The sequence below is a fragment of the Saccopteryx leptura genome, chromosome 1 (genome assembly GCF_036850995.1).
Source record: "Saccopteryx leptura isolate mSacLep1 chromosome 1, mSacLep1_pri_phased_curated, whole genome shotgun sequence".
Taxonomy (NCBI): domain Eukaryota; kingdom Metazoa; phylum Chordata; class Mammalia; order Chiroptera; family Emballonuridae; genus Saccopteryx; species Saccopteryx leptura.
The window spans coordinates 195,148,303-195,175,569 of NC_089503.1; the positions used below are offsets into that span (position 1 = coordinate 195,148,303).

At 41.2% G+C, this 27,267-nt stretch overlaps 2 protein-coding genes across 3 annotated transcripts in view; one reads left to right on the forward strand and one right to left on the reverse strand.

Moving 5' to 3' along the window:
• The window catches only part of TIFA (TRAF interacting protein with forkhead associated domain), an 83,628-nt gene that overhangs the window by 17,609 nt on the left and 38,752 nt on the right, over positions 1-27,267 (reverse strand). Inside the window, exons 3-5 of one of the 2 annotated variants that reach the window (XR_010751310.1) lie at positions 24,894-25,096; positions 5,161-5,255; positions 4,809-4,905 (exon numbers count right to left, since the gene is read on the reverse strand). The gene's annotated coding sequence lies outside the window, so the exon portion shown is untranslated. Of the gene's footprint in view, positions 1-4,808; positions 4,906-4,997; positions 5,256-17,093; positions 17,263-24,893; positions 25,097-27,267 lie in introns of those variants that run through there. The other variant, XR_010751312.1, reaches the window with a different exon arrangement.
• Positions 3,700-17,054, forward strand: FAM241A (family with sequence similarity 241 member A). The gene is made up of 2 exons (XM_066383793.1): positions 3,700-3,886; positions 14,514-17,054. Exons 1-2 carry the CDS (start codon positions 3,731-3,733, stop codon positions 14,757-14,759), a joined length of 402 nt encoding a protein of 133 aa, XP_066239890.1. The 5' UTR covers positions 3,700-3,730; the 3' UTR covers positions 14,760-17,054.

Consider the following 27,267-nt stretch of genomic DNA (forward strand, 5'->3'; position numbering starts at 1 on the left):
CTCTATGTACGTAAAGGCTATAGTTACTGCCATGGAAAAAGGGGAGGTTGCCCATGGAGTGTGTGCGAGGGTGTGTGTGTATGTGAGAGGGCCTGAGACAGGCCCTGAGGACCCCAGTGTTTAAGGGACGGCAGAGGAGAAAACCTTGAGAAATGAGCCTGATCACGAGCAAGAAGCCAGGAGAACCACCACTTAGGGAAGAGGTTCAAGGATGAGGGAGCAGTTTAAATTAAGCCTTTAAGTTTGCCTCTGTTTTAATTTCTTCTCTGGGCCTGAAGACACTTTCATAGAAGATACCAGATAACTTTTGCGGGTGGGACTGGTTAAAATTAACTTTATTAATGGTGCATAACAAGGTAGGGCTCCCTGAGCCCTTCCCCTTCTTCAGGGGGTCTACAATGGAAACTGTGCGGGTCAGGAAAGGCTTAGTGTGTTACAGGGTCGAGTTGGGGGAAAGACTCCAGTACCTGAGGGCATATCTTCCTCTCACTGTAACTGCTGGTCCAGGGGTTCTTCCTTCTTGTAGGCCATGTGGACCACTACCCTGTTGCATACCAGAAAATGAGCATGAGAAAATGGTCATTGAGGTTAATGGCAGCCCCAGCACTGAAGGTAGAAAAAGAGTGGCTGTCACTGTTAAAAGTCTCAGAAGACTTCATTTCTTTCTTTCTTTGTTTATTTATTTATTTATTTATTTATTTATTTATTTATTTATTTATTTTAGACAGGGGAGGGAAAGAAAGAAAGAGAGAGGGAGGGAGGGAGGGAGGGAAGGGGGGGGAGCATGAAGCATCAACTCCCACATGGTTCCAGGGAAGCCCAGGGTTTCAAACCGGTGATCTCAGCGTTCCAGGTCAACACTTTCTCCACTGCCCCACCACGGGTCAGACAAAGTCTCAGAAGACTGTAACCTGTTACAGTTGTCATGGTGACCTTGGAGGGAGTAAGGGGAGAGGGGAGGGCAAACAGTTGGTGGTACAGGAGGTATTGCTGACAATCTTGTGGGAGTTGTCACACTTGTCATGTGTCACACCCATCACAAACATGGGGGCACCCACAGAAAGGGCAGACATGATGACCCTCCTGGCTCCATCCTTAAGTGAGTCCAAGCCTTCCTCCAGGTGCTGAAGACACCCGTGGGCTCCATGACATACTCAGCACCAGCTTCACCTCATCTGATGTTGTCATGATTTCACTACTAGAAGATAGAGCCGGACTTTCCACTGCTGACTAGCTTCCCACTCTCTGATTTCACTGTGCCTTTAAACTTCCCACAGCTAGACTCATCCTGAAACATGAAGACCATGTAGTTGAGGTCAATGAAAGGGTCACCAATGGTGACAGTATCCACTTTGGCAGAGTTATAAGCAGCACTGGTGGGCACTGGTCAGTTTGCTCAGTGGTAGAGCATCAGACCAGCATGTGGAAGTCCTGGGTTTGATTCCTGGCCAGGGCACACAGGAGAAGTGACCATCTGCTTCTCCACCCTTCCCCCTCTCCTTCCTCTCTGTCTCTCTCTTCCCCTCCCACAGCCAAGGCTCCATTGGAGCAAAGTTGTCCGGAGTGCTGAAGATGACTCGATAGCCTCCACCTCAGGTGCTAGAATGGCTTCTGTTGTAGCGGAGCAATGCCCCAGATGGGCAGAGCATCGCCCCTTGGTGGGCATGCCAGGTGGATCCCAGTCGGGCGCATGTGGGAGTCTGTCTGTGCCTAACCTCTTCCCCTTTGCCCCCCTTTGCTTCTCACTTTGGAAAAATACAAAAAAAACAACAACAAAAAAGCAGCACTGGTGACAGGGTTCCCAGTACCACCAATCTGTTCACTTCAACCTTCGGCATCATGTCTCAAGGTCACAGCTGCCACTGTGTGGAAAGATGAGGCCATCTGTTGAATGGGCAGAACAGAAAGGCAAGATCCCAAATAACTCTTACTCTCTTCCATATGTATACATATTTACTTTCCATTGACAAATACCTGACATTGTAGCTATACAATAGTCATTAGTTTCTCAAAGTACAGATAAGAGATACAGTAAATTTAATATTTTGTTGAAATGTCCAACCTGACCTGTGGTGCAACAGTGGATAAGGCATTGACCGCGAATGCTGAGGTCACCAGTTTGAACGCCTGGGCTTGCCTGGTCAAGGCACACACAGGAAGCAACTACTACAGGTATATGTTTCCCACTTAACTCAATTCTGATACTACCTACCTGGAGATAGAGCGCAGATGTCACAGGTTCATGGCTCAGTCCCACAAGACTTCAGTCTGTCCCCAACACTTTAGATGCCAATCACAAGTCTAGGTCATTACCTGGGTTTCTGACCAACTGGCTATAAACTGGAGGTTCTCACAAACCCCTCCTCAGGTTCAATGAGAATTTCTCAGAGCAGCTTACAGATTTCAGAGAAACATCTTCTTATTTTTACCAGCTTATGAGGAAGCGTTGCATTAGACAAAGTGTCCGGAAGGAAGCCCAGAGCTTGCATGCCCTCTCAGGACACCCTCCCCACATCTCCACAGGTGTGTCAACCTGGAAGCTCTGGCTCCTTTTGTGTTTTTCCCCCTTCTTTTTTTTTTTTATCCGTCCCACCTTTTTTTTGAGAAAGAGTGAGAGAGAAGGACAGATAGGGACAGACAGGCAGGAAGGGAGAGAGATGAGGAGCATCAATTCTTCATTGTGACACCTTAGTTGTTCATTGCTTTCTCATATGTGCCTTGACGGAGGGTGGGGGTGGGGGCTACAGCAGAGCGAGTGACGCCTTGCTCACCCACGCTCAAGCCAGAGACCTCAAGTTTCCAACCTGGGTCCTCTGGGTCCCAGTCTGACGCTGTATCCACTGCGTCACCACCTGGTCAGGCTCTTTTTGTGTTTTTTTATAGAGGCTTCATTACATAGGCATGACTGATTAACTCATTGACCACTGCTAATTGATTCAACTCACAGACCTTCCCCCTTCCCTAGAGAGGAAGGTTAAAGGTTGGGACCTAGATTTCAAAGCCTCTGATCACTGGTTGGCTCTACTGGCATGAGCCCCACCCTTATGGGGGGGAGGGTCCAACAATCACCTCATTCACAGAACAAAACGCCTTAATCCCTTTCAACACTTGGGAAATTCCAAGGGTTTTGGCAGCTGTGAGACAGGAATAGGATGAAGACCAAATATATTTTATCATTATGAAACCACAATGTTACAGGTAGTAAGAGAAAGAATTATAAATTGGATGTGTTCTCCTTAACACCCACTGAGAAAGGCCTACCTTTACCCACCTATAGAAATGTACAGAAAGGCAGATACTCTGCCAAACGCCCCCAAGCCTCCAAGAACCAACACAGCAGGGAAGCCCTACAGCAGACAAAGCCCTTCCCTGGAGAGAAGACAAACGAAATAGAGAACCACAAAGGGCAAGGACTGCAGGACTGGACTGCTCCTACTGACAGGCGGCCAGCGGCACACCCCACAATCCCTAGAGTCAGGATAAAACAGGGGGACCGCACTAGAGAGAGGCAGCACGTCTCTATCACACACACACACACACACACACACACACGCACGCACGCACACACACACACACACACACACACACACACATACACACACGCACGCACCAGCGCCCTCCATGGCCCCGCCCGCTGGCCCCGCCCCAGGTGGGCCCTCCTCCGGCCCCAGCGCGCAGGCGACAGGAGCGGCTGGCCGGCCCGGAGCCCTGGGCGTTCCTGGGCGGCGGGATGCGCTCGGCCGGGGAGCTGCGCAGCGGCGGCGACGGAGCCAGAGGCGGCGAAGCGCGCGAAGAGAACCGGGACGCGCTGACGGAAAGGGTGGCGGCAGGGACCGAGCAGGGGCCGCAGGGGAGCTCTAGGCGACAGCCGCAGAAGAGCGAGCAGGTGTGCGGGGTGGGTGGGCACCTCAGGTGGGCACCCCGGAGCGGGGCACACAGGACCTGGGGAGCGCACGTGTCCGCCGCCGCCTCCTGGGGTCTCCCACGCGCGTGGCTCCGCGTAGTCCCCCGTCCGCGTCTGGCAGGTGTGGGGTGGCGCCAGGTGGGAAGCCCGCTCAGAGGCCTGTATCATAACTCACGTCTAACAGGGACTCCCCGCAGCAAGCTCCTCACAGGAACCCACACGACAGCGAAATCTCCTCTTGAGAAAGAACTTTCTTGCAGTTCGAGTACAGGTACAGACAGAAGTGTGCAAGGCCCGCGGTGACCAGGGGTGGGAGGAGCCTGGTAGTTTCTAAAATTCTCCTAATTTGCTGTCACTAAATGAAGTCTGGTGTCTTTAAGATTTGACAAGACATTTCATAAAAGCTATTTAATGGTTTGTCGGGTGACTTCCCAGCAGCAAACACAGGGACTAGGCCGCCACACACACCGAGCTGAGCCAGCCTCCAGACCCGTACAAGGAGCGGACCTGCGATCTGCCTCCCCATAGCCCACGCTGGGGACAGCCACCTAACCCCTGGCCTTCTTCCCACATTTGGGAAACTCCGGTATCATCATGAAAGGCATTAATAGCAAAAGTATACCTTTTATTATTTCAATTTTATGCTTAGGAAACAAGTAACTGGCACACAAAGTTATGCCTTTGCATTGGGCCCACTCACCCTGTGGAGTGTAGTTTCTCTCACCCTATAACAAGAGACGGTGGCAACGCTGGTACATAGGTATGTGGGTGGGAAATTCCTGATTCCCTTCTGGCTGTTTTTTTCCAGTTACCTGTACCGTGACTCAGTAGCTAAAGAGCTTAGGTTTCTCTTACTTTAGTTGTTCAACTGGAAAAGTGAAGGAAAAAGGCAACAGGAACTCACTTGGTGATGGGATGTCGTCATAATGCAGCCTGTAAACCTCTCCCTTTAGACTTCCGCGGGTTTCGCATCATCAGTAGCTCTGGCCGCATTCAGGTTGCTTGTGGCACAAAGACACAGGAGACAGACACCAGAAAGTGAAACATGTATCCCATAGAACAGATATCACTCTTGTCTGCTTCATTCATTGCTGCACTCTTGTGAAAATGTAACTATTTTTATTTCATTTATTTATGTAATCTGTGCTTACATACACAATAATTGAAAAGTATACATGAGATATGCATTTACTCTTATCTCAATATTAAAGAAAAACTTCTTAAAAGAAGACCACCCTCAAAAAAGTAAACGAAACCTTGGTGCACTCCACCTATGGAGGTGAGAAGCAAACTTTCATCACTTCTTGGTGATGTCATCACAGAGGCTTGTTTTCTAGCTTTTTCCCAAGTCCTGCAAATGAAATAAAAAATTTTCTGTACTGACTCACAATGATGTTAGAGATAACTACAGATATAAAGATATTTGAGGGAGAGGTAAATGGAATTACAATTATAAGGCATATCATAAGGCATTGTTTCATTGAATTTTTCTTTAGGGGGCAGTATGTTTGTTTTTTGTCGTAAGGACACAAGGACTCCAAATTATAAATGAAATATGTTTTGAAAACTTGGTTCTTAAACTAGATATTTATAACTTAAAGTGACATTCTCAATAGAAACCATGATATAAACAAGGAACAGAACCTAAACTAATTTGCTGGAAAAGAGATGGGCCATCTTTCCACTGAGCCTTCGCCAACAGCTGGGCAGTGTGGCGGCCCTGGACGCTGGGCAGCCCTGGCCGCACTGCTGGGCTGCAGTCATCCCTCTCTAGTGCTGGTTCCTTCACATTTGATGCCCCCCCTCCCCCACCCTGTCATGATCCCTATATAAAGGCTCCACTACACACATCCTGTCCTTCACTGACCTCCTCCCCATCTGAACCAGATCAAACCGTGCCTGCTTTTTGGAATTCGTTTATTGTAATATGGAAAACCTGGTATTGATGCAGTTGTTATTTTAACAACCAAGATATTGTCAGTTTTAGGTTTGCTCACCATGTGGAAACATCTAATTTTACGACTTGTCCTTAGATGTTCCTCCACCTCAGTGAAGGCTGAGATTCCTCTGTCCTTTGGCTGGAGTCATCCCCGGTGGGTTCATTGACAGAGGAGTCATAATCACAATCAAGTATCCTAGGAAAGGACTTGGAGGAATGGACCAAGTCCTCTAGATCAGCGGTCTCAAACTCGCGGCCCGCCGAACAATTTTGTGCGGCCCGCAGACTAATCCACGAAGTTCAAAATATTTTGGATAAAATTAAGTAAGCCTAGGGGCCTACTTGTATTTTTCATTTCTCTAGCATCCTAGCTAGATATTAGCTTAGTTAACAGCAGTTGTGATACGAACTACAGTTTCTGGTCGTTTTGTGACACTGAGTAAACTGCATGTATGATTGTGCTTGTTGTACTGATTTTTTTTTGTTTTCAACTGCAGTGAGAAAAGTGTTGCGTAACAGTTGCCTTTTGTAGACCTAGTGCGGCCCGCCTAACGGCTGTGATCTTGCTCTGCGGCCCACATGCTGAGTTGAGTTTGAGACCCCTGCTCTAGATGAAGGAAATGTGTTGTTTGAAGTGTCAGGCCTCTAGGAGCGAGCAGCCAGGGAGAAAGAGAAAATGCCTAAGAGCTGTAGGAACAGGACATACTATTCTCCATTCTCCGTGCACAGTGGTAATTGTTGCATGAACCATGATCCATTCCTGTTCAGGACTGTGAATGCCAGGTGACATTGTGTGAGAGAGTTTGCCCTGCTCACAGCTGGGAACTGAGCATTTGCGCTCCCTCTATCACACTGGTGTCATGTGAGTGGCATCTGGTCTGGTGCAGAAGTCCGCAGGGTGGGAAAGCTAAGGTGGCCCTGTTTGCATGGTACGTGGCGAAGTCCCATCATTCTTAGGATGCCTTCAGAATCATTATCTTTAGCTTTAAGCTATTTCTCTGTGATTGTACAAGTAATGTGTACTTTCGAAAATGTAGAAATGTAGATCTAAAGAATAAAACAAGATCATTTGGATCCCACTTCAAGTAATATTTTGTTATAAAGTATCAAACATTTGGTATTAGTACATTCATATATCTCTTTGTAGCTGTGTATATGCACATATACACACAGATACATTTTAAACTTGTTTTAATGTAACATTTGAATTTGGCATCTTGTTTTATCCACTTTTCATGTGGTGTCATCTTCTCAACTTATCAAAAATTATTTGTTAAAATTATTTTTAAGGCTGCCTAATAATCCATTCTCAGGAGAACATTCAAGTTGCTTTAAATTTTCTCTTATGAATAATACTGTAATGAAATCATTTTTTTAGATTTTTAAAAGATTTATTCATTTTAGAGAGGGGAGAGAAAGTAAGAGAGAGAGAGAGAAGAAGAAGGGAGGAGCAGGAAGCATCAACTCCCATATGTGCCTTGACCCAGGCAAGTCTGGGGTTTTGAACCGACAAACTAACTAAGCATTTCTTGTCGACGCCTTATCCACTGTGCCACCACAGGTCAGTCCTGTAATAAAAATCTTTGCTTGTAAATCCTCAATTGTTTCCCAGAAGAGTAACTAGGTCAGTGGTTCACACTCTGAAATCCCATGAAACATGTTTTTAAAATTGATATTAGTGAGAGAGGAAGGGAGGGACAAAAAGAAAGAGAGACAGACAGATTCAGACACGAACATCAATTTGTTCCTGTATCTGCCCTGACTAGGGATTGAACTGGCAACCTCTGCACTTCGGGGTGATGCTCTAGCTAAGCAAGCCATTCAGCCAGGGCCCATGAAACATCTTAAAGAATTTCAAAAAATTCTTTTTAGCACCAAGGAAGGAGCACCATGGTGCACTTTGCTGTGTTAGAGAGCCTGAGGGGAAACCACCCATGCCAGCAATGAACAACATAATTTCAGATTATACTGCTCACAAATATTAGGGGATATTTCAAAATTAATATTAAGCGATAAAATATCCCCTAATTTTATAAATTAATCTGTCAATTTAGTAGCCAAAATTGTCTTACTGTGGTAAGATATTGCCGGAGAGGTTTACTAAACCATTCATATACATTTTGAACATTTACATTTCTTTTTAAATCAAGTTTTTTACTATTTCTTTCTGACATTATTTAAAGACATTTATCCCTATATCACAATTTTCCCTGTTTGCTATTCACTTTATAATTTTGCTTATGATGTTTTGATTTAGAAATCCTTTAAATTTTTATTAGCCAAAGGATTTTTTTGGGGGGGTAACTTTACACACACACACACACACACACATACACATCTATATTTGTTTAGAACATTCTTTCTAATTCTACAAGCTGTCAAATATCCACCAATGTTTTCTTTTGTGTGTGCATTTTTTGGGTTTCATCTCTTTCACTCTGTGTATTTAATCTCTTTTGAATGACTATGTATTTATGTGAGGTGTGGAGCTAATCTTTTTTCTAATTAATAATCCACTTTCTACCTGGCTTTACAATCCTTTATAGTAGTCTTAAATAACAAAGTCTTTATTAAACTTTTATACTACTATTGTTAGTATTGTGAAAGGGATTTTTGTTTCATATTGTGTTTTTGCTGCTAGTTTCAAGCTATTGGTTCTTATATATTTACTTTTTGTTTTCAATTTAAACATCCATTAAAAAGAGAAGAGGAAAGGAAAGGAAAGGAAGAGAAAGGAAAGGAAGAGAAAGGAAAGGAAGAGAAAGGAAAAAAATTGTATTTACTTTTTTTTTTTAATATTTTATTTATTGACTGATTTTTTAGAGAGAGAGGAGTGAGAGAGAGAGAAGGGGGAGGAGCAGGAAGCATCAACTCCCATATGTGCCTTGACCAGGCAAGCCCAAGGTTTCGAACCGGCAACTTCAGTGTTCCAGGTTGACGCTTTATCCCACTGCGCCACCACAGGTCAGGCCTGTATTTACTTTTTAACTAGCTACCTTTCCCAATTATTTCATTAATTCTAATACTAATAAATACCAGTAGCTCTTAGATTTGTTTCTTTGCATCATCCAGGTGTGTAATAATCCAGACTATAGGGAAGTTTGGCTTTGCTTCCTTTCAAATGGTGGTGCTGCGTGTCAGTTCCTTGCCTTTTGCAGCACCTTGAACTTTCAAACCGATGCTGCATCGCAGATAGTTAGGTGAATAAATGGAGGAACTCTGTAAACAGCATTTATTAAAGTGTGTTGCACAATGAAAATGTGTTCCGAGATCATCTGTCTTTAAACAATGGCAGTGGAGGAAGGCCTATGCTTCCCATTTCACCAAGTATCAAAAATGTGATTAACAGTACAGATCATCTGGCCCAAAACGTCAATTGTGCCACAATTGAGAAACCCTGCTCAAATGTATTGTTTCAAGTGCTTTGAGTTGTTAAGAATACTTTGCTAATAAATATTCTACTGGAATATTTAAGGTAAAAATTGTTTCTTTTTTTCCATTGAGAGAAAGAGAGAGAGAGAGAGAGAGAGAGAGAGAGAAGCATCAACTCAATACATTGTTCCACTTAATTGTTCCACTTAGCTGTACACTCATTAGCTGCTTCTCATATGTGCCCTGGCTGGGGATAGGACCTGCGACCTGGGTGGGTCCAGATGAAGCTCTAGCCACTGAACAACCTGGCCATGGCCTTGTTTCTTTTCTTGACATCTACATTCCCAATGGGTTGTCTCTCAACTGATCTTTTCTTATACCTGCTTCTCTGTTTTCCTCCCACATTCCTCTGCTGCTCTCGCACACATGCTGTCCTCTTTTGTGTGCCTTCCTTCCAGGTGTCTCATTCTCCCAGCTGACCTCCTTCTCCCCCATCCCAGTCACCTTTTGTTTCTCGCCACATCTTCTCTTCCTGATGCATGTTCTTCTCTGGAGAAGTGAGACAGTGTTGGAGGCAGCAGTTCTCGGCGTGCATCCTGGCTTTCCCACTTTATTACCTTCTCATCCTGAATATTTAATCCCTCAAGACTCAACTGACTCATCGCATTGGGTACAATGCTACCTGCTCCTTAAAGTGACATTTTCGACATAAAAGCCTAGCACATAGTAGGCCATCAGTGAACACCAGCTCCTTGTTTTACCTTTACCTTCCCTCTCATGTTTTTCTCTGGTTCCCTTATTTGTCTCAACTAACCACATGATAGACTTGCCTTTTCAGAACATGTCATTTTTAGATTTCTAGGATATTATTTACTGAACAAACTATTAAGGTTTCCTAATCGTTTCTCTAAAACAGAGGTCCCCAAACTTTTTACACAGGGGGCCAGTTCACTGTCCCTCAGACCGTTGGAGGGCCGGACTATAAAAAAAACTATGAACAAATCCCTATGTACATTGCACATATTTTAAAGTAAAAAAACAAAACGGAAGTAGTACTATATGTGAGCGATGCTGCGCTTTGCTGACCACCAATGAAAGAGGTGCCCCTTCTGGAAGTGCGGCGGGCCTGGATAAATGGCCACAGGCCATAGTTTGGGGACCCCTGCTCTAAAAAGACAATAACCTACAAACCAAAGTTATGTCACTTTTGTTTTTGTTTTTGTTTTTTGGGGGTTTTTTTCTATTTTTTTTTTATAGCTGGAAACAGGGAGAGACAGTCAGACAGACTCCCGCATGCGCCCGACCGGGATCCACCCGGCACGCCCACCAGGGGCGACACGCTCTGCCCACCAGGGGGCGATGCTCTGCCCCTCCGGGGTGTCGCTCTGCCGTGACCAGAGCCACTCCAGCACCTGGGGCAGAGGCCAAGGAGCCATCCCCAGCGCCCAGGCCATCTTGCTCCAATGGAGCCTTGGATGCGGGAGGGGAAGAGAGAGACAGAGAGGAAGGGGGGGGGGGTGGAGAAGCAAATGGGCGCCTCTCCTATGTGCCCTGGCCGGGAATCGAACCCGGGTCCCCCGCACGCCAGGCCGACGCTCTACCGCTGAGCCAACCGGCCAGGGCCTATGTCGCTTTTGTGTAGATCTTCAGTTACTGTTGTGGTCAGACACTGATCCTTCATAGCAAAAAAGGACTACCCTCCTTTGTGTGAATTATTCCCAATTTCCTGTTCAGAGAAAAAGTCCACCAGTATCACAGGGAAAAACTGGAAGTACTGTGACACTATCCTTGCCCTTGACGGCATAAGGACAAACTTTATCTCTGGTCACACCTTCTTTCAGCCTTTGCCACAGGGTCCTCATTTTCTTTTGTCTCTGTGTTGCAGTTATCCTGAGGCAGCAGTCTCCTGTCTTCACAAACCTGGAGTCCTTATAAGTAATGTTTTAGTTCATTGAGTGGGTCATGTATTCATGTGTGTACTTAAGAGAATTGATAAGAATGAAAAAGTCCTTTTATTTGAGCAGAATAATTGAATTTCTAATTAACTTTATTGAAAAGGTGCTTTCTATCTTCTCCTTTAATTTTGCCATAGCTACTCTTTTTTCCTTATCACCTCATTGGCAGTTATGCCTTATCTTGGCTAAGTAAGGGGAAATGGTTGGCTATGTTTTTGTTGCTGTTTTCTTATGGCAACTATAGTTTATCAGAGTTCTAATCAAAGAGAAGCATGGTGCAAATGTTTTGAATTTTATGGAAAATGAAGGATAAAATAATTATGAATATTTAACATCTAAACACAGTAGTTAGGAAATTAAGTTTCTATTTGTGGCCTTTACTATATTCCCTTTATTTTTATTTTTTAGCGAGAGAGACAGAGAGAGGGACAGATAGGGACAGACAGGCAGAAAGGAAGAGAGATGAGAAGCATCAACTCTTTGTTGCAGCAACTTAGTTGTTCATTAATTGCTTTCTCATATGTGCCTTGATGGGGGGGCTACAGCAGAGTGAGTGACCCCTTGCTCAAGCTAGCGACAGTGGGATCATGTCTATGATCCCACGCTCAAGCCAGCAACCTCATGCTCAAACTAGTGATTCTGCGCTCAAGCCGTATGAGCCCATGCTCAAGTGAGCGACCTAGGGGTTTCCAACCTGGGTCCTCTACGCCCCAGTCTGATGCTCTGTCCACTACAACACTGCCTGGTCAAGCTAACTGCTTCTTTCTTAATATCTATTTTCATGTATTTGCTAGTCACAGAATAATATCCTATTTTGCACATTGAGATTCCTGTTCTTTTAAAAGAAAGTAACAAGATCTTTTTTAAAAAAAAGGTCTTTCTTTTGAGAGGTTGCGTGAATAAGGATTGAGTGAAACAAAAAATTTCAGTTTTCTTAAGACAAGAGAGCATTCAGCCTAAAATATCTCTGAAACTCACTCCCTACTTGTTTCTGTCATTGTTCTTCCCCTTAATGTTTGTCTCTCCATAATATATTCTATCCAAAATTGTTATTTTTTTAATAAAATTTTAAAATTTATTTATCTTAGTGAGGAGGGAGAGAGAGAGAGAAAGAGAAGGAGGAGGAGCAGGAAGTATTAACTCCCACATGTGCCTTGACTGGGCAAGCCTGGGGTTTAGAACTGGCAACCTCAGCATATCCAAAATTATGTTATTTATAAAGGTAGCCTTTCTGTGATCTTGAAGCACATTATACTCTGTTAGAAGTTCATTATCATACAAAGGCAAGAAAATTTCAGGATGAAAAAATAAGCTGGTTGCTTTCTGTCCAAACAAAATACACATTTCTCTCTTAACCAGATATAATTAGAAAAACGAAACAGTATCCACTGTGTGTTTAGTTTCTGGGACGTTTATGTGGCCTTCCTTTTCTTCTGGATAACAGTGGTGGGATTAGGGTTAGAGGTTGGTCTGGCTTCTATTATTATTTTTAAAAAATTAATCCTATTATCAAAATCAAATAGTATCACAATTGAGACCAATGCTACAATGTACAGTGAGGCAAAGGTAAACAAGACTACTTATAAATGATTTATTATTTTTGCTATATATAAATTTAAGACAAGTGTAACTCTTTGAACGACTGTTGGAAACTGATACATTAAAACAAATAGAAAGTGAATGATCACAAGATTGATTTTATATGTTTAAGAAAGCATGTAGTATAGAGCTTCAGAAAATGGGCTGTGGGGCAGACACCTGACCTGACTGCGCATCTTCTTCCTATCAGTTACTGGGGGTCCTGACTAAATTACACAATCGCTCTTTTTTAGTTTCCTTTATGTTTTGCAGATCAAGGTACTTAAAACAGTGCCCTGCCCATAATAGATATTCATTTAGGGCTTTTAAAATAAAAAAATGCCAGATGTCAGAGTAATAGCCGTATGAGAGATACACTTGATCTCTCCCCTTGAAATTTCAACAAATTGAACAACTATAATGCAAAGAATGAACCCCATCTGGGCTCCCAGTTGTGCCTAGAAGTTCACCACACGAATCCACTAAAGCCCAAGGTTTGACAGAGACACAAAAATACAAAGTGCGGCCCTTCCAGGCTCCCAGATCCCACCCCCATGGTACAGAGAGTGACAGAGACATAACGCACAGCTGAACAACGGGTAAATCCCTCACCACTTTTACAATAGCAGCTTCTCAGCAGAGCTCAGCATGGATTTTACAGAGCTCAAACTTGTCGTCCAGTGCCACTTACTGGAAAAAGATAGAAAACCCTCTTGGACATTTTTTCTTAATTTTTTGCTTTTCTTTAGTTCTTTTTGTTGTTGTTTTGTCTGTTTTTACATGAAGAAAAGAAAAAGAAGGCTGCAGACCAGCAGCCTGCCCACACAGGTCCTTGCTGAATATAACTTCCAGCCTCAATCCCACCTGTTGTTCCCAAGATATGAGAGTGACACATTGCTACCTCTCCACATGGCCTCAAGTTGACTGAGTTCCTTTTTGTGTGTGTGCATGCGAGGGGGGTGGGACAGACAGGGACAAACTAACAGGAAGGGAGAGAGATGATAAGCATCAATTCTTTGTTGAAGCACCTTAGTTGTTCATTGATTGCTTTCTCATAGGTGCTTTGGGGGTGGGGGTGGGGTGCTCCAGCTGAGCCAGTGACCTCTTGCTCAAGCCAGTGACCTTTGGGCTCAAGCCAGTGACCATGGGGACACAGCTATGATCTCATGCTCAAGCCAGCGACCCCACACTCAAGCTGCTTAGCTTGCGCTCAAGCCAGATGAGCCCATGCTCAGGCTGGTGACCTCAGGGTTTCAAACCTGGGTCCTCTGCATCCCAGTCCAAATCTCTATCCACTGTGCCACCACCTGGTCAGGCTAAAGCTTTTTTTAATGTAATTTTCCATCTTATACCTACTATGAGCAAGTGATATTCAATAGATAATTATTCATTTGAACCATGGCTCCTAAAAGAAATTAGGTTTAATAAATTATAAATATGACTATGTCAGCAACATGACATCATTTTTTTTTTTTTTGGAACAGTATTAGGGTCTGATTAGGAGAGAGAAACTAAATCATTATTTGAACAAAGGTAATTTAACATAAAGAATTCTTTGAAAGATAAAGGACTCTGAGATAGTCATTCTTCTTAAAGATCATCACCTATTTCTCATTTTCTGTTTGTTTTGTCCGTCCTTCTCCTTCCTTCCTTCCTTCCTTCCTTCCTTCCTTCCTTCCTCCCTTCCTTCCTTCCTTCCTTCCCTCCCTCCCTCCCTCCCTCCCTCCCTCCCTCCCTCCCTCCTTCTCTTCCTTCCTTTCTTAAGGATGCTGAAGAATCACAAAACCACACTGGCCAGCCTCTTGGAGATGACTACAAAAAGATGGGAACCCTTTTTGGTGAACTGAACAGGAGCCTCATCAGCATGGGCTTCACCAGGATGTGTTTTGGAGAACGCACTGTGGAGCCAGTGATAGTTGTTTTCTTCTGGGTTCTGCTGTGGTTCCTTGGCCTACAAGCCCTCGGACTAGTTGCTCTTCTTTGCCTTGTCATTATTTATGTGCAACAGTAAAACATGGCCAAACAGGCTGTTTGTGGACATTTGGTAGCCATGTATTTAATTGGTGAAGTTAACATATTTCACTATATGAAAGCCAAAATGTTGGCCTTGTTTCAAATTGTGCTATTTTGTGATTAAATGTATAGGTGGGTGTTGTTTAAAATTAAACTCTTTATTATAACATGGTTGGATATACATTTTGAAGCTTATTCAGAACTCTGATTCACTACTGTGATGTGTACCCACTTTTAAACACCCTTATTCTCAGGCCAGATCTTAACTAACAAACACCACCAAAAAGTGAGCAAGGAAAATAGCAGGGTGTGGAATTCCAGCTAGCCAATATTACAGGTTTCATAAAGAGCTCCAATAAACACGGTAGAAGAAAACGGGTGAAATAATATATTTTAATTGGAGAACTGCTCTCCACCCACCTGACCAAATAACCCCATGTTATTTGGGAAATAATTTGGATTTCTATTGTCCCTGCTCATCCCTAACAATGTATGGATAATAAATACAATATACTATGTAAATATAAATACATGAATGAAAAGCAGTACAGCTGGCACATCTAAAGTTTGAAAGGAATATATTTATTTTTGCTGGGGGAACATTCTCAAATGTAACTTTTTTATGATTTAACACTTGGGCCTTGAATGACTTCAGTATATCATTTAAAGTTTTAGAAAAATTTGGTGCTAATTACTTTTTGTTAAATTTTAAAGTTTCATAAGCCAGGTCCAGAGTTGGCTGAACCCCATGGCAATGCTATTTGGGGAGATATCTAATAGGTTGCATAATTTTTTTTCCTAAAGAAACATTTTCAGATTTTTTTTTTCTAGAAATTTACAGGTCTTTTGTAGCAATTATTCTAAGGGTTAAAACATCTATTTCTTATCTTGGCATAATTCCTCCTTCCAAAATTGATTTGTATTACCCATTTTAGAATAAAAAAATGAGCTTTTTCTTTGACATCTGTATTGAAATATACAGTACTGCATATTAAATCAAATGCTTAAATCTGGAACTTAACTGCCAATTTTAATATTCCTGTAAGGTTAAAGCTAAGTCAGTAATTGGCCAGCCATGTTACTAATGTCTCTGAATTCAGCACTTCAGGGTGTTATACAGAAATAAGCATTTCTTTAAATACACTTTAAAAATAAAAATGGCTTACTGGTATTTTGGTCTTTATTAGAGAACCTAAAATCTTTACATTTCATTTCAGAGACTTTTTATATAAACAAAGGAATTGTAATTAAAATAATTATCTAGAAATTCAAGTTACATTAGAGGGAAAAGATACAATGGGCCATTTTTATCTTTGGCAAGGCAGTAACTAAAGCGTGTAAAGTGTTTACTATTCCACTTTGTAACATTTTACCCAACCCTGTTTCAAAATTTATTCTATAAACTCTCAGTGTCTTCCATTCTGAAGTAGAAAACTGATTTAAAATGTCAATTTAGGTTTCTAAAATCAGTTAATTCTGAACAATATTTCTAGTGAGACACTAAAAAGTATCGTGTTCTGTAAATTTTTCTTTAAAAAATTTTTGTACTATATAATTGTATTTTTATTGGGTTTGTAATATTTTTATAGTCACCTTTATGAATTTGGTATAAGTGCAAGTTATTTGAAAAGATGTCTTCATTTGTGCACAGTAGATGAAATTTTTAATAGAATTCATGAGTTTTTGTATCTCTGCTTTAAATACTTAAAAGTACATTCATTTCTAATGCTACTGGGAATTTAAAACCCCTTTAAAAATTTTTTAGAAAATGCAATGTATATAATATCAACTCTGGTTGCACCAATGCCTAATAGAAATATTTTGAAAGTAAGTTTCAATAGTAATTACTTAGTATATTGTCAGTACTGTGCGCCTGCACACTACTTACAAGGTGTATATTACATTACATAAGGAATAAGTTATTTGCTGTTATTATTTCTGCATATAATATTGGTTTGAGCAGTATGCCATTAAATTTTTTGCTTTGATGGGAAAAAAGCTATTTGATGGAAATAAAACATTTTCTTTTATGAAATATTAATATATTAAAATTCAGATCATACTAGTACTGTATCCTGAAATGAAAATAAACTGGTAATTTCTTTGGTTTCTGTTACAAGGAATAGATTGAAAATGATTCTCAATTAATTCCATTTCAGATACAAGCCACATTTAGAAACTGTTATTGCTTATGAATAATGATATAGTTACAATGCTATGTTATCTGATTATTACTATATATGTCACTTAGACCACCACTTCCCAATACAAAGAGAAAAGGTCAAGATGCACAAATACACTGACTACAGATGAATAAATCAATTCTTCGTACAGGAAAAACTCAGTATTCTGTGGAATTCAGTCTGCCTGAGCCTTCATCTGCCACACAAGGAGTCTTCCCATTCCTGGCCAGCAGTCAGCTCCTTCCTGGTCCAGGGGTGGTGGAGCTCCAGCTGTTCGTTTCTGTGTTCTGCCTTCAGTAACATCCAGATTGATATTCTCTACGGCAGGAGTATTTGTGCCATAAAAATGCCAACATAACAATTCAGGGCTCTTTTTTCCTGGCAAGCCAGTTGTTAAACCTACATCAACGCATCACTAATTGGCCACTCCACAGGCCTCATTCCTGTCTCTGCTCTGACAGAAAAAAAGGAAGACTGAGGCATCTCCCCATCAATCCACCCAAAACTGTGTGTGGCTCTTTTCCATGTGGGAATTATGGCCGCGGTTGTCTTATGACCAACATATCTGTATTTGATCACATTTTTTTTTGACAGAGACAGAGAGAGTCAGAGAGAGGGACAGATAGGGACAGACAGACAGGAAGGGAGAGATGAGAAGCATCTATTCATTGCAGCTCCTTAGTTATTCACTGATTGCTTTCTCATATGTGCCTTGATGGGGGGCTACAGCAGAGTGAGTGACCCCTTGCTCGAGCCAGTGACCTTGGGCTCAAGCAAGTGACCATGGGGTCATGTCTATGATCCCATGCTCAAACCAGCAACCCCCGTGTTCCAGCTGGTGAGACTGCGCTCAAGGCAGGTGAGCCCATGCTCAAGCCAGCGACCTCATGGCTTCGAGCCTGGATCCTCCATGTCCCAGTCTGATGCTCTATCCACTGTGCCACCACCTGGTCAGGCTTGATCACATTTTTTTTATCAGATAATGTCTCTCTGGGCCCTCATGCATTGTATATCCATTCAAGACACCCAAATGATCAGGAAATAATGAACAGTCACCGACCCGATGGAGGGCAGATCACAGCCTGGTCACAGTTCTTGTCAAGTAGAAAACTCTGTAATCAAAGCTAAGGCTCGAGCAGCCAAATCTGTTTGGCTTGTAGTTACATTTTAACTTATCTTACAAATATTTATTGACTTTAGGCTATTTAAAATGTTCCCATTGCCAATTCATGGCTTCAAAAGTTGAAAAAAGATTTAAAAAAATTAGACTTTCATACCTGCTAGTACTTCTAGTAATAGACTTGGTACAAATTATGGCTTCAAGCTTATCGCTGGACTTGAGGTATTTGGGAACTCCTACTTTTCTGCCCAACCCTTACGTTTTGGTGTTCCTTGTGGCTCCTTCCAATGGCCTATTCTCTCATCACTCTCTACATCACCTTGAACAACATCATGACTCCCACAGCTTCAGTTACCTTTGATAATAACCATGCCCCAGTCAGCATCTCCAGGTCAGAGCGCTGTACAGAACAGAAGGTGTACACATTCAACTGCCTGCACGATATTTGTACCTTAAACTCTGTATGTCCAAAAAAGAAACTCAAAATCCTTCTCCCAAGCCTTCTCTTCTTTCTATGTTCCCAGTGTCATGAAATGACACCATCCTCTCCTACAAAGCCCATCTAACTGGGAATAAATATGCTATATTACTGATTTACTGATACTAATCGAACTAGCCATAAAATAGAGCTAAATAAGAATGTACAAAGTAAGCGGATAAAAGAATTCCTGTCAGATGTTAAATCCACTGTTGCTCTTATAATCATAATCCAATATTACTAGTTTAGTGATCACAGTTACGTGTTCTGTAACAAATCAATAGTGTATAATCAAACCTGTGCTTTCACCTCTGGCCAAGCTCTCATTACAGTAAAAGGCCTGTTCCCTTTGGCTTAGGCCCATCAAGGGTTAACATCCAAGTGAGAAGAATCAGGGCTTCCCTTCACTTCCACCATGCTGAGGCTTGCAGTTCTGATTCTCAGCTGCTCAAAGCCAAGGAGGACAACCTCCTTGTGGGAATCTGATGACACTTGTTATGTCAAACAACACCCTAATTTATGTTACTTGCTAGTTCCAGTTCCTGCCACAATGAAGCATGCTCTCACCTTCAGCTATACCAGCTTCGAGAGATGTGGGGCCTTCATCCACGTGCCTGAACAAACTGTCAGAGTTCTGTGAGCAAAGAGCTCTCAACCTGCTCTTTGATCCTTTATTCCAGTTTTCTTACCGTTCCCCCCCCCCCCAGCCCTCCTTTAAAAACACCCTGCTTGCACCAGAAGGGGGAGATGGGTGTTTGAGGACAGGAGTCCCCCCATCTGCTCTGGTGGCCAGCACTTGAATAGACCTCTTTTCTTCTCATCAGCACCTGTGTCATATAATTGGTTCTCATGGCGATGGGCACCAGATCTGCGGGTCATTTTTCGGGTTTCATTCACACATAACCCATCACCAAGTGTGTCTTACTTCCTAAAAATGTCTCTCATCTTTCTGCTCTCTCCATCCCCAGCATCACTGACTCAGTCAAACCACCATCGTCTCTCACCTAGATCGCTCTCTCAGAATCCTAACTGGCTTCACTGCCTTCATGTTTCCACTTCCTAGTCAGAAAAAATCTTTCTAACAGGTAACTCTGATATTCTTGGCCTAACTTTTTTCAGTGGCTCATTGATGCCATTATGATAAGATCTTTTCTCCTTAAATGTTTTACAAGGTTCTTCAAGAACTAGTAAGTCCCTCAGACAACACCTCACAAGACATCAGGACAAACCATCATCAGGGCATTTCTTGGGAGCTGAGTACATTCGACCCCAGATGTAGGTAAGTGCGTACTTTCCCAAGTTCCAATACTGGGACTTCTAAGCATATTGAATTTTCAAAATTTTGGAGCATATTTAAATACAAATTTCAATGGCAGAGCAGAACTCACTTGTAAAGAAAACTTATCCCCCCACACATTATTGCAATTGATTCATGACTTGGAGATTTGGCCTTAATCATGACTTTTTATTTTTAGCAGAAAAGTCTCAGCAGACATATTTGGTAATTCAGTAGGCATTTAAAAAGAGCTTTCTCCAGTCTTGGCTCAGTATAATTTGGGGGCCCCTACCAGCAATTTTAGCTGCTATTTTTATTCCTGGAATCTTAAGAGTGAGCAAAATCTAGCAAAACAATGGCCTCAAGCCATTTTCCTAAACTGTAGCAGTGTTGAGACGTGACTTCTCCCTTTGGTTACAGGAAAACATTAGAACAATGTACAACACAATTTTCAGATAAAAAGATCTCTTCATGTTAGACCCAAATTTAAGACTTGGTCCTGCCATTTACTAACCATACAATCTGTATGAGTCATACCCACCTCTCTTTAAATTCCAAGATTCTCATCTGTAAAATGGGGTAATTGTCATGATTAAGTATATATCGCATATTTTATCTAGTGCCTTACACATAGCAAACATTCAATAAATGCTACTCATCATTACTTAATATAAACGTCCATGTTAAAGAGAGGATTGCTTCACTAGCTACGGAAAGCTCACACATTGAAAGTCATCAAAGGTCTGATTATTTTATTATTTCCAAAAGGTAAATATAAGGAAATTCTGCCACAGAGCTGTGACTCCTACCTGACCAGGCAGTGGTGCAGTGGATAAAGCATCAGCCTGGGAGGCTGAGGACCCTGGTTGGAAACTCTGAAGTCTCCAGCTTGAGTACGGGCTCACCAGCTTGAGTACAAGATCACCAGCTTGAGCATGGGATCATAGACAAGACCCCATGGTCGCTGGCTTGAGCCCAAGGTTGCTGGCTTGAGCAAGGGGTCACTGGCTCGACTGGGTTGCTCCAGCCGAGCCACATATGAGAAAGCAATCAATGGACAACTAAGGTACTGCAACTATGAGTTAACATAATACTAGGCATACCTGTAACATAATACTGGGCATTTTCTGTTCTTTTTTTTACCTTAGTATACTTAGGTGTGCAATCATACTCACCAATGCATTCACAATTCTGCTCTGCTCTGCTTTAAACAATTTACAAGACAAAATTAATTCTAAAAATACTTTTTTAAGTTTTACTCCATTGTATAGGCCAAGATTGTTATGTTTATACAATCACAAACAGTATCTTGCTTTGATTCCAAAGGAAAACTTCAGACTAATCTGTAATACTAATATTATGTAATGTTGTTTTCAATATGCACTAAAAATATGTCACACAGCCTGACCAAGCGGTGGTGCAGTGGATAGAGTGTCAGGCTAGGATGCAATGGACCCAGATTCGAAACCCTAGGTCACTGGCTTGAGCGCAGGCTCATGTGGTTTGAACGCGGGGTCATTGGCCTGAACATGGGATCATAGACATGACCCCATGGTTGCTGGCTTGAGCCCAAGGTTGCTGGCTTGAGCAAGGGGTCACTTGCTCTGCTGTAGCCCCCTGGTCAAGGCATATATGAGAAAACAATCAATGAACAACTAAAGGAGCTGCAACGAAGAATTGATATTTCTCATCTCTCCATTTCTGCCTGTCTGTCCCTATCTGTCCCTCTCTCTGACTCTCTCTCTGTCTGTCACAAAAAAAGAAAAAAGAATATATCACACAGATAAGTATAATTATACACTAGTACTCTCACACAAAAATTCAGTGCATGCAAAGACACATGAATATTATCTGTATTGGGATACAATGTATAAGCCAGTAAAGATTATTAATATGTAGTGTTTAAAAGAATATTATTACTATCTTCATAAAGTCTTATATCTTTAGTCTGTGGAAACATGCTAAAAACTATTATGATCTTTGGTATTGTTTATTTTATCAAGTCTTCAATTACATAGTTCTATCTGGGTTTTCCTTTCCTTTCAAGTACTTCTCTCTATATAAAAAGTAAAAGTTTCTCAGATCAGGTATTTACAGATGTGAATGTGGTCTAATGAGCTATCATGTCTTTACTGCTGTGTCCTCATGCATTTCCAAACTGGTTCTACCACATTTTCCTTCACGGTCAGTCGTGTTTGCTTTCATATATTTTTGTAAGATGCTCAGATACAGCCCTGGCTGAATAGCTTGGTTGGGTAGAGCATCATCCCAAAGAACAAAGGTTGCTGGTTTGATACCCAGTTAGGACATATACAGGACCAGATCTTTGTACCTGTTTCTCTCTCCCCCCCTTTTCTAAAAATCAATAAATTAAATAAAAAATTTAAAAAGATGCTCAGAGACAGCTGATGTTGGCCAAATACAGCCTCCCACACCCCTCCCCAGGCACTTCTTCCTTCTCCCAGTTGTAGGAACTGTTTCTTCAAAGCCTGGTGACCTTATCATCACAGCTGCCTCTAACTGTGATGGAGGTATTGGCACCAGGTGGATGACAGGCTGTTTTCACTCACCTGGCTTGGAAAAGCCTTAGGCTAATGAAGCAGACATTGTTTTGGCAATGCAGAAATATTTAGACACAAAAAGACCTGAACTTTAATACTTATTTTAAATTACATTTCCAAGTCAAGCTTTCCCAAACATGTAAGACATTGGTGACCCTCAAAGCGCACCCAGGCTTTGCAGGCACATCTCTGTTGCCAGAGAAAAACAAACTGCACTTGTCATCTGGTCTTGACTCCTGCCCTCTTAGTAGTCAGGCTGTGCCTTGGATTTCCTGTTTGTAAGTGTCAATTTAATCTAATTCTCCAAGAGGTAAGCCTTTACCAGATAAGGTTTTAAAAAAATCTTGATTTTGATTAAATTTTAAATTTAAATGGATTTGGTTATATTTATGCATTAAAAATAATATATTTACTTGGAATGTTTATTATAATTATTTATTTTTGTATTTTTCCCAGGAAATGCAGTAAGCCAGGGGTCCCCAAACTTTTTACACAGGGGGTCAGTTCACTGTCCTTCAGACCGCTGGAGGGCCAGACTATAAAAAAAAAACTATAAACAAATCCCTATGCACACTGCACATATCTTATTTTAAAGTAAAAAAACAAAACGGGAACAAATACAATATTTAAAATAAAGAACAAGTAAATTTAAATCAACAAATTGACCAGTATTTCAATGGGAACTATGCTTCTCTCACTGACCACCAATGAAAGAGGTGCCCCTTCCGGAAGTGCGGTGGGGGCGGATAAATGGCCTCAGGGGGCTGCATGTGGCCCGCGGGGCCGTAGTTTGGGGACCCCTGCAGTAAGCTATTCACAGTGGTGATTTCTAAGTGGTGGGCATATTTTTTAAATTGAATTTATTGTGGTGATATTGGTTCATAAAAAGGCATATTTTTATTTAACCATTTTTGTTTAATTTATTTTCTATATTACAGTGTATGTACATTAATAATGAAAGGTTATTGTTTTTAATCCATGCTAATTTATGCATCCTTCACCTGATTCCTGCCTTGGAGAAAAGTTGTTTTTTAAAGGGTAATCTATTTAATTAATAGCAACAACAACAAAAGAACCTCTCCTAGACAAAGATAGCAGTGTGATGATGACCAGAGGGAGGGTAAAGAGGAGATGAATGGTGAAGGAAGGAGACTTGACTTGGGGTGACGAACGTACAATACACTGATATACAGATAATGCATTAGAGAATGACACATCTAAAACCTATAGAATTTTATTAACCAGTATCACCCCAAATTCAAAGAATAAAAACAAAAGGTAATCTAATTAAACAGAAAGATTTCTGAAAAAGTACATGCTAAGAATGTTAATAAACTGACTTTCTATTAATGTAGAAAATTCTTCTCAAAGTTTTCCATGAGGTATTGGCCTTCAAGATGGAAATTTCCAAACTATTTCACTTGCTGCTATAAACACTGCATGGTTGTCAGCCTGAACACAGAGGGAACCTGGTCATGCGTGGGCTCTGGAAAGGACAGTGGCTGGGAGACTGAGCTGTGTTCTTCACACAGCCGGTCTGTGGGGCCCAGGTGCTCAAAGGCCGTGTCACGATTGGATGTTGGGAAAATGAGCATGATCTCGGGACAGGTCAGTTGCAACTCTGAAAACTATTTGAACTAAGAGCTCTTTATCACTGGTCATTATTTTGAAGTTAATTTTTATACGGTTATTTTTTCAGCTTTGCCTACCTGGGATCATTATAAGAGTTTAAATTCTGGAATCCCTGAGAACAAACTTCAGGAAGTTCCCCACCTCACTGCCCCTTACACTCTGTCACAACAGAGGGCAGGAGGCAGGAGGCTCATCCTAAACCAGGGCCACACTAGCCGCTTCTGCAGCCTCTGGGGCCCTCCACAGAAGCAGCTGGACTTTCCCCTCAAGTCAGCAGTAACGCTTACTTTACTCTAACTGATTGCATTAACAGCAGATCCAAAATCCTTCTTTCTTAAATATTAATTCCTCCTCTGTGAACTCAAAAGTGCTTTGCAAACCTGCTCAGCTGGGCTTGCTGTGGAGTCAGGGGCAGCAGCCGAAAGCACAGCGGCTGGCCCAGCTCCTCAGTGATTAGCAACGGTCTGCCCCCAGCAAATCCATCGCTGCTTCCTTGTTCAGTGTAGCCTTCGAAACTTTTTATATTATAATATATATATACACATGTGCCAGTTTTTAAAAATGTTTTAATGCATATATATATCTACAAGCATTTGTAAGAACATGTTACTAGTGGTTATCTCCAATAGATTGGTTATTTTCCTTTTCTCTTTGGTATTTTACAGTTTTCAAATTTTCTACAATAAATGTCTATTAATCTAATAATCACAAAAATACATATAAAAATCTTTAAAAAAGTGAAAAAAATGGTGAGTAATCAATGAATCAAAAGAAATAAAATCAATTATGTAAGTATTACTGTTGTATAGTATTATCTGTTGCTGCATAACAAATTTCATCCATATCAATAGTGACTCACAATGAAAGCATTTATGAACTCACAGGTTTTGTGGGTCTGGAATTTCAGAGCAGCTTGGCTGGGTGATCTCGCTCTGGAGCTGTCATGAGGTTGCTGGAGGTGCATTCACCTGTCCACTTCCACACGAACTCACAAGCAGGGCTGTTGGCAGGAGGCCTCAGTCCTCAGCACATGGAGCTGTTTGATGGATCCTCAAATCCTGTCTGTCAAATGGCTTCCCCCAGAGCTAGTATCCAAAAGAGAAAATGAGGAGAAAGGCACAATGCCTTTTAAGTCCTTGTCTTGGAAGTCCTACATCATCATTTCCACCACAGTCTATTCATTAGAAGATGAGTCCCCACATCTAGCCCACACTTAAGAGTAACCAGGCTTAATCTTTGGGGAGAGGATTGGCAAAGACTTTGTAGGAACAACCTTTTGAAAACAACTTATCAGCCTAAATATAGTTAACAAATTAAAAACAAACCTCGTTAAAATAGTAACAAACCTCATGTACCTGGTTCAGTGGCTCATTTATTTACAGCATTGTCTCTACACGTAAAGGTTGTGGGTTCGATCCCATCAAGGCACAGACAGGAACAGGCTGATATTTCTCTCTATCTCTCTCCCTCTCTCTCAAATCAATAAACAAAATTTGAAAACCTATCATGTATGTATTAACTCCAATGTTTTTATCCTATTGAAAATTAATTTCCTTTCAAGAATAAATAAAAGCAACTGACACAAGAACATTTGAATCCAGTCAGTGGAGCCTCTAATTGAATTTCAGTTGACCATTACCTAATTGTAGACCAAAAGAAAAGCAGCCGCCAGTACAAAGAAACTTTAAGGAAGAATTAATGATGGCAATTCAACCTTAAAAAACCCAGAGATTTAAAGACATGATAAAAGAAGACCATGACCTTATGTTTGAATTCACTCTTAATTGATACTTCTTAAAGATGAATCTATATTTAAAAAAAAAAAAAAAGGCCCTGGCCAGATAGCTCAGCTAGTTAAAGGGTCATCCTAACATGCCATGGTTGAGGATTAAGTCTCCAGTCAGGGTACATACAGGATTTGATACTTCTGGTTCCCCCTCTCACCTTGTCTCTCTTTTTCTCTCTCTCTATCTCCCTTCTCTAAAAATGAATAAATAAAATCTTTAAAAATAATTCATTAAAGAAAGAAAAATCAGTTAAGCATATTTCTAATCTGTGGAGACTAAAATCTAAGATAATGTTTTACACGTGACAAAACCTTGGGCTATTTACATACTAAATAATTTAAAATTAAGTCCCTAAATCCAATAATTGCTTTTTAGAAATCTTGTCACATGCTTATTGCTTCAATACAGAATAGTTTTAATAAGGAAGACAAAGAGGATAATGTTGCTCAAAAGAATTGGGAATTAAGAAAATTAACAAGGAAAAATAGGAAAAACTAGTAAATCAGTAGCTGAAAGAGGGCACCAAACAATTTTTTTTTTTTAATAATTTTATTTTTTTAATGGGGTGACATCAATAAATCAGGATACATATATTCAAAGATAACAAGTCCAGGTTATCCTGTTGTTCAATTATGTTGCATACCCATCACCCAAAGTCAGATTGTCCTCCGTCACCTTCTATCTTGTTTTCTTTGTGCCCCACCCCCTCCCCCTTTCCCTCTCCCATTCCCCCCTCCCCCCCCCCCAACCACCACACTCTTATCAATGTCTCTTAGTTTCACTTTTATGTCCCACCTATGTATGGAATAATGCAGTTCCTGTTTTTTTCTGATTTACTTATTTCACTTCGTATCATGTTATCAAGATCCCACCATTTTGCTGTAAATGTTCCGATGTCATCATTTCTTATGGCTGAGTAGTATTCCATAGTGTATATGTGCCACATCTTCTTTATCCAGTCATCTATTGACGGGATTCCCGACAACCAAACAATTTTAAATGAAGAAAAAGAGGCACTGATAATGAATTCAATCCATGAAAATGAAAAAGGACCCACTGGATCTATTCTGTGTTTTGCCTGCAGATGGTAGCTTTCTGAGTGTTTCACACTATCTTCTGGTAGGCAATCCTGAGAACTTACCCAGGCTCTCACTTTAAATAAATAAAAAAGAGCCAAAATTGTATTTCAGTTTCTTCTCAATAAAATAGCAAAGTAGACATTGTTCGAAACAGAATTAATTCTAGGAAAAATATAAAACAAATACCTTTCAGGGGGCATAATATAAACAACGTAGCACAGATATGTATATTTTTAATTAAATATTTAAAAAATGTATTGACCTTTTAGAGAGAGAGGAAGGGGGAGAGGAAGAGAAACATTGATTTGTTGTCCCACTTACATATACATTCATTGGTTGATTCTTATATGTGTTCTGACTAGGGATGGAGCCCACAACCTTGGTGTATCA

Bases quoted from the DNA above. Each gene is read 5' to 3' on its own strand.
- FAM241A (XM_066383793.1), top strand. From the start codon at position 3,731: ATGCGCTCGGCCGGGGAGCTGCGCAGCGGCGGCGACGGAGCCAGAGGC. The intron at 3,887-14,513 runs GTGTGCGGGGTG...TCCTTTCTTAAG, and splicing joins AGCCGCAGAAGAGCGAGCAG to GATGCTGAAGAATCACAAAA.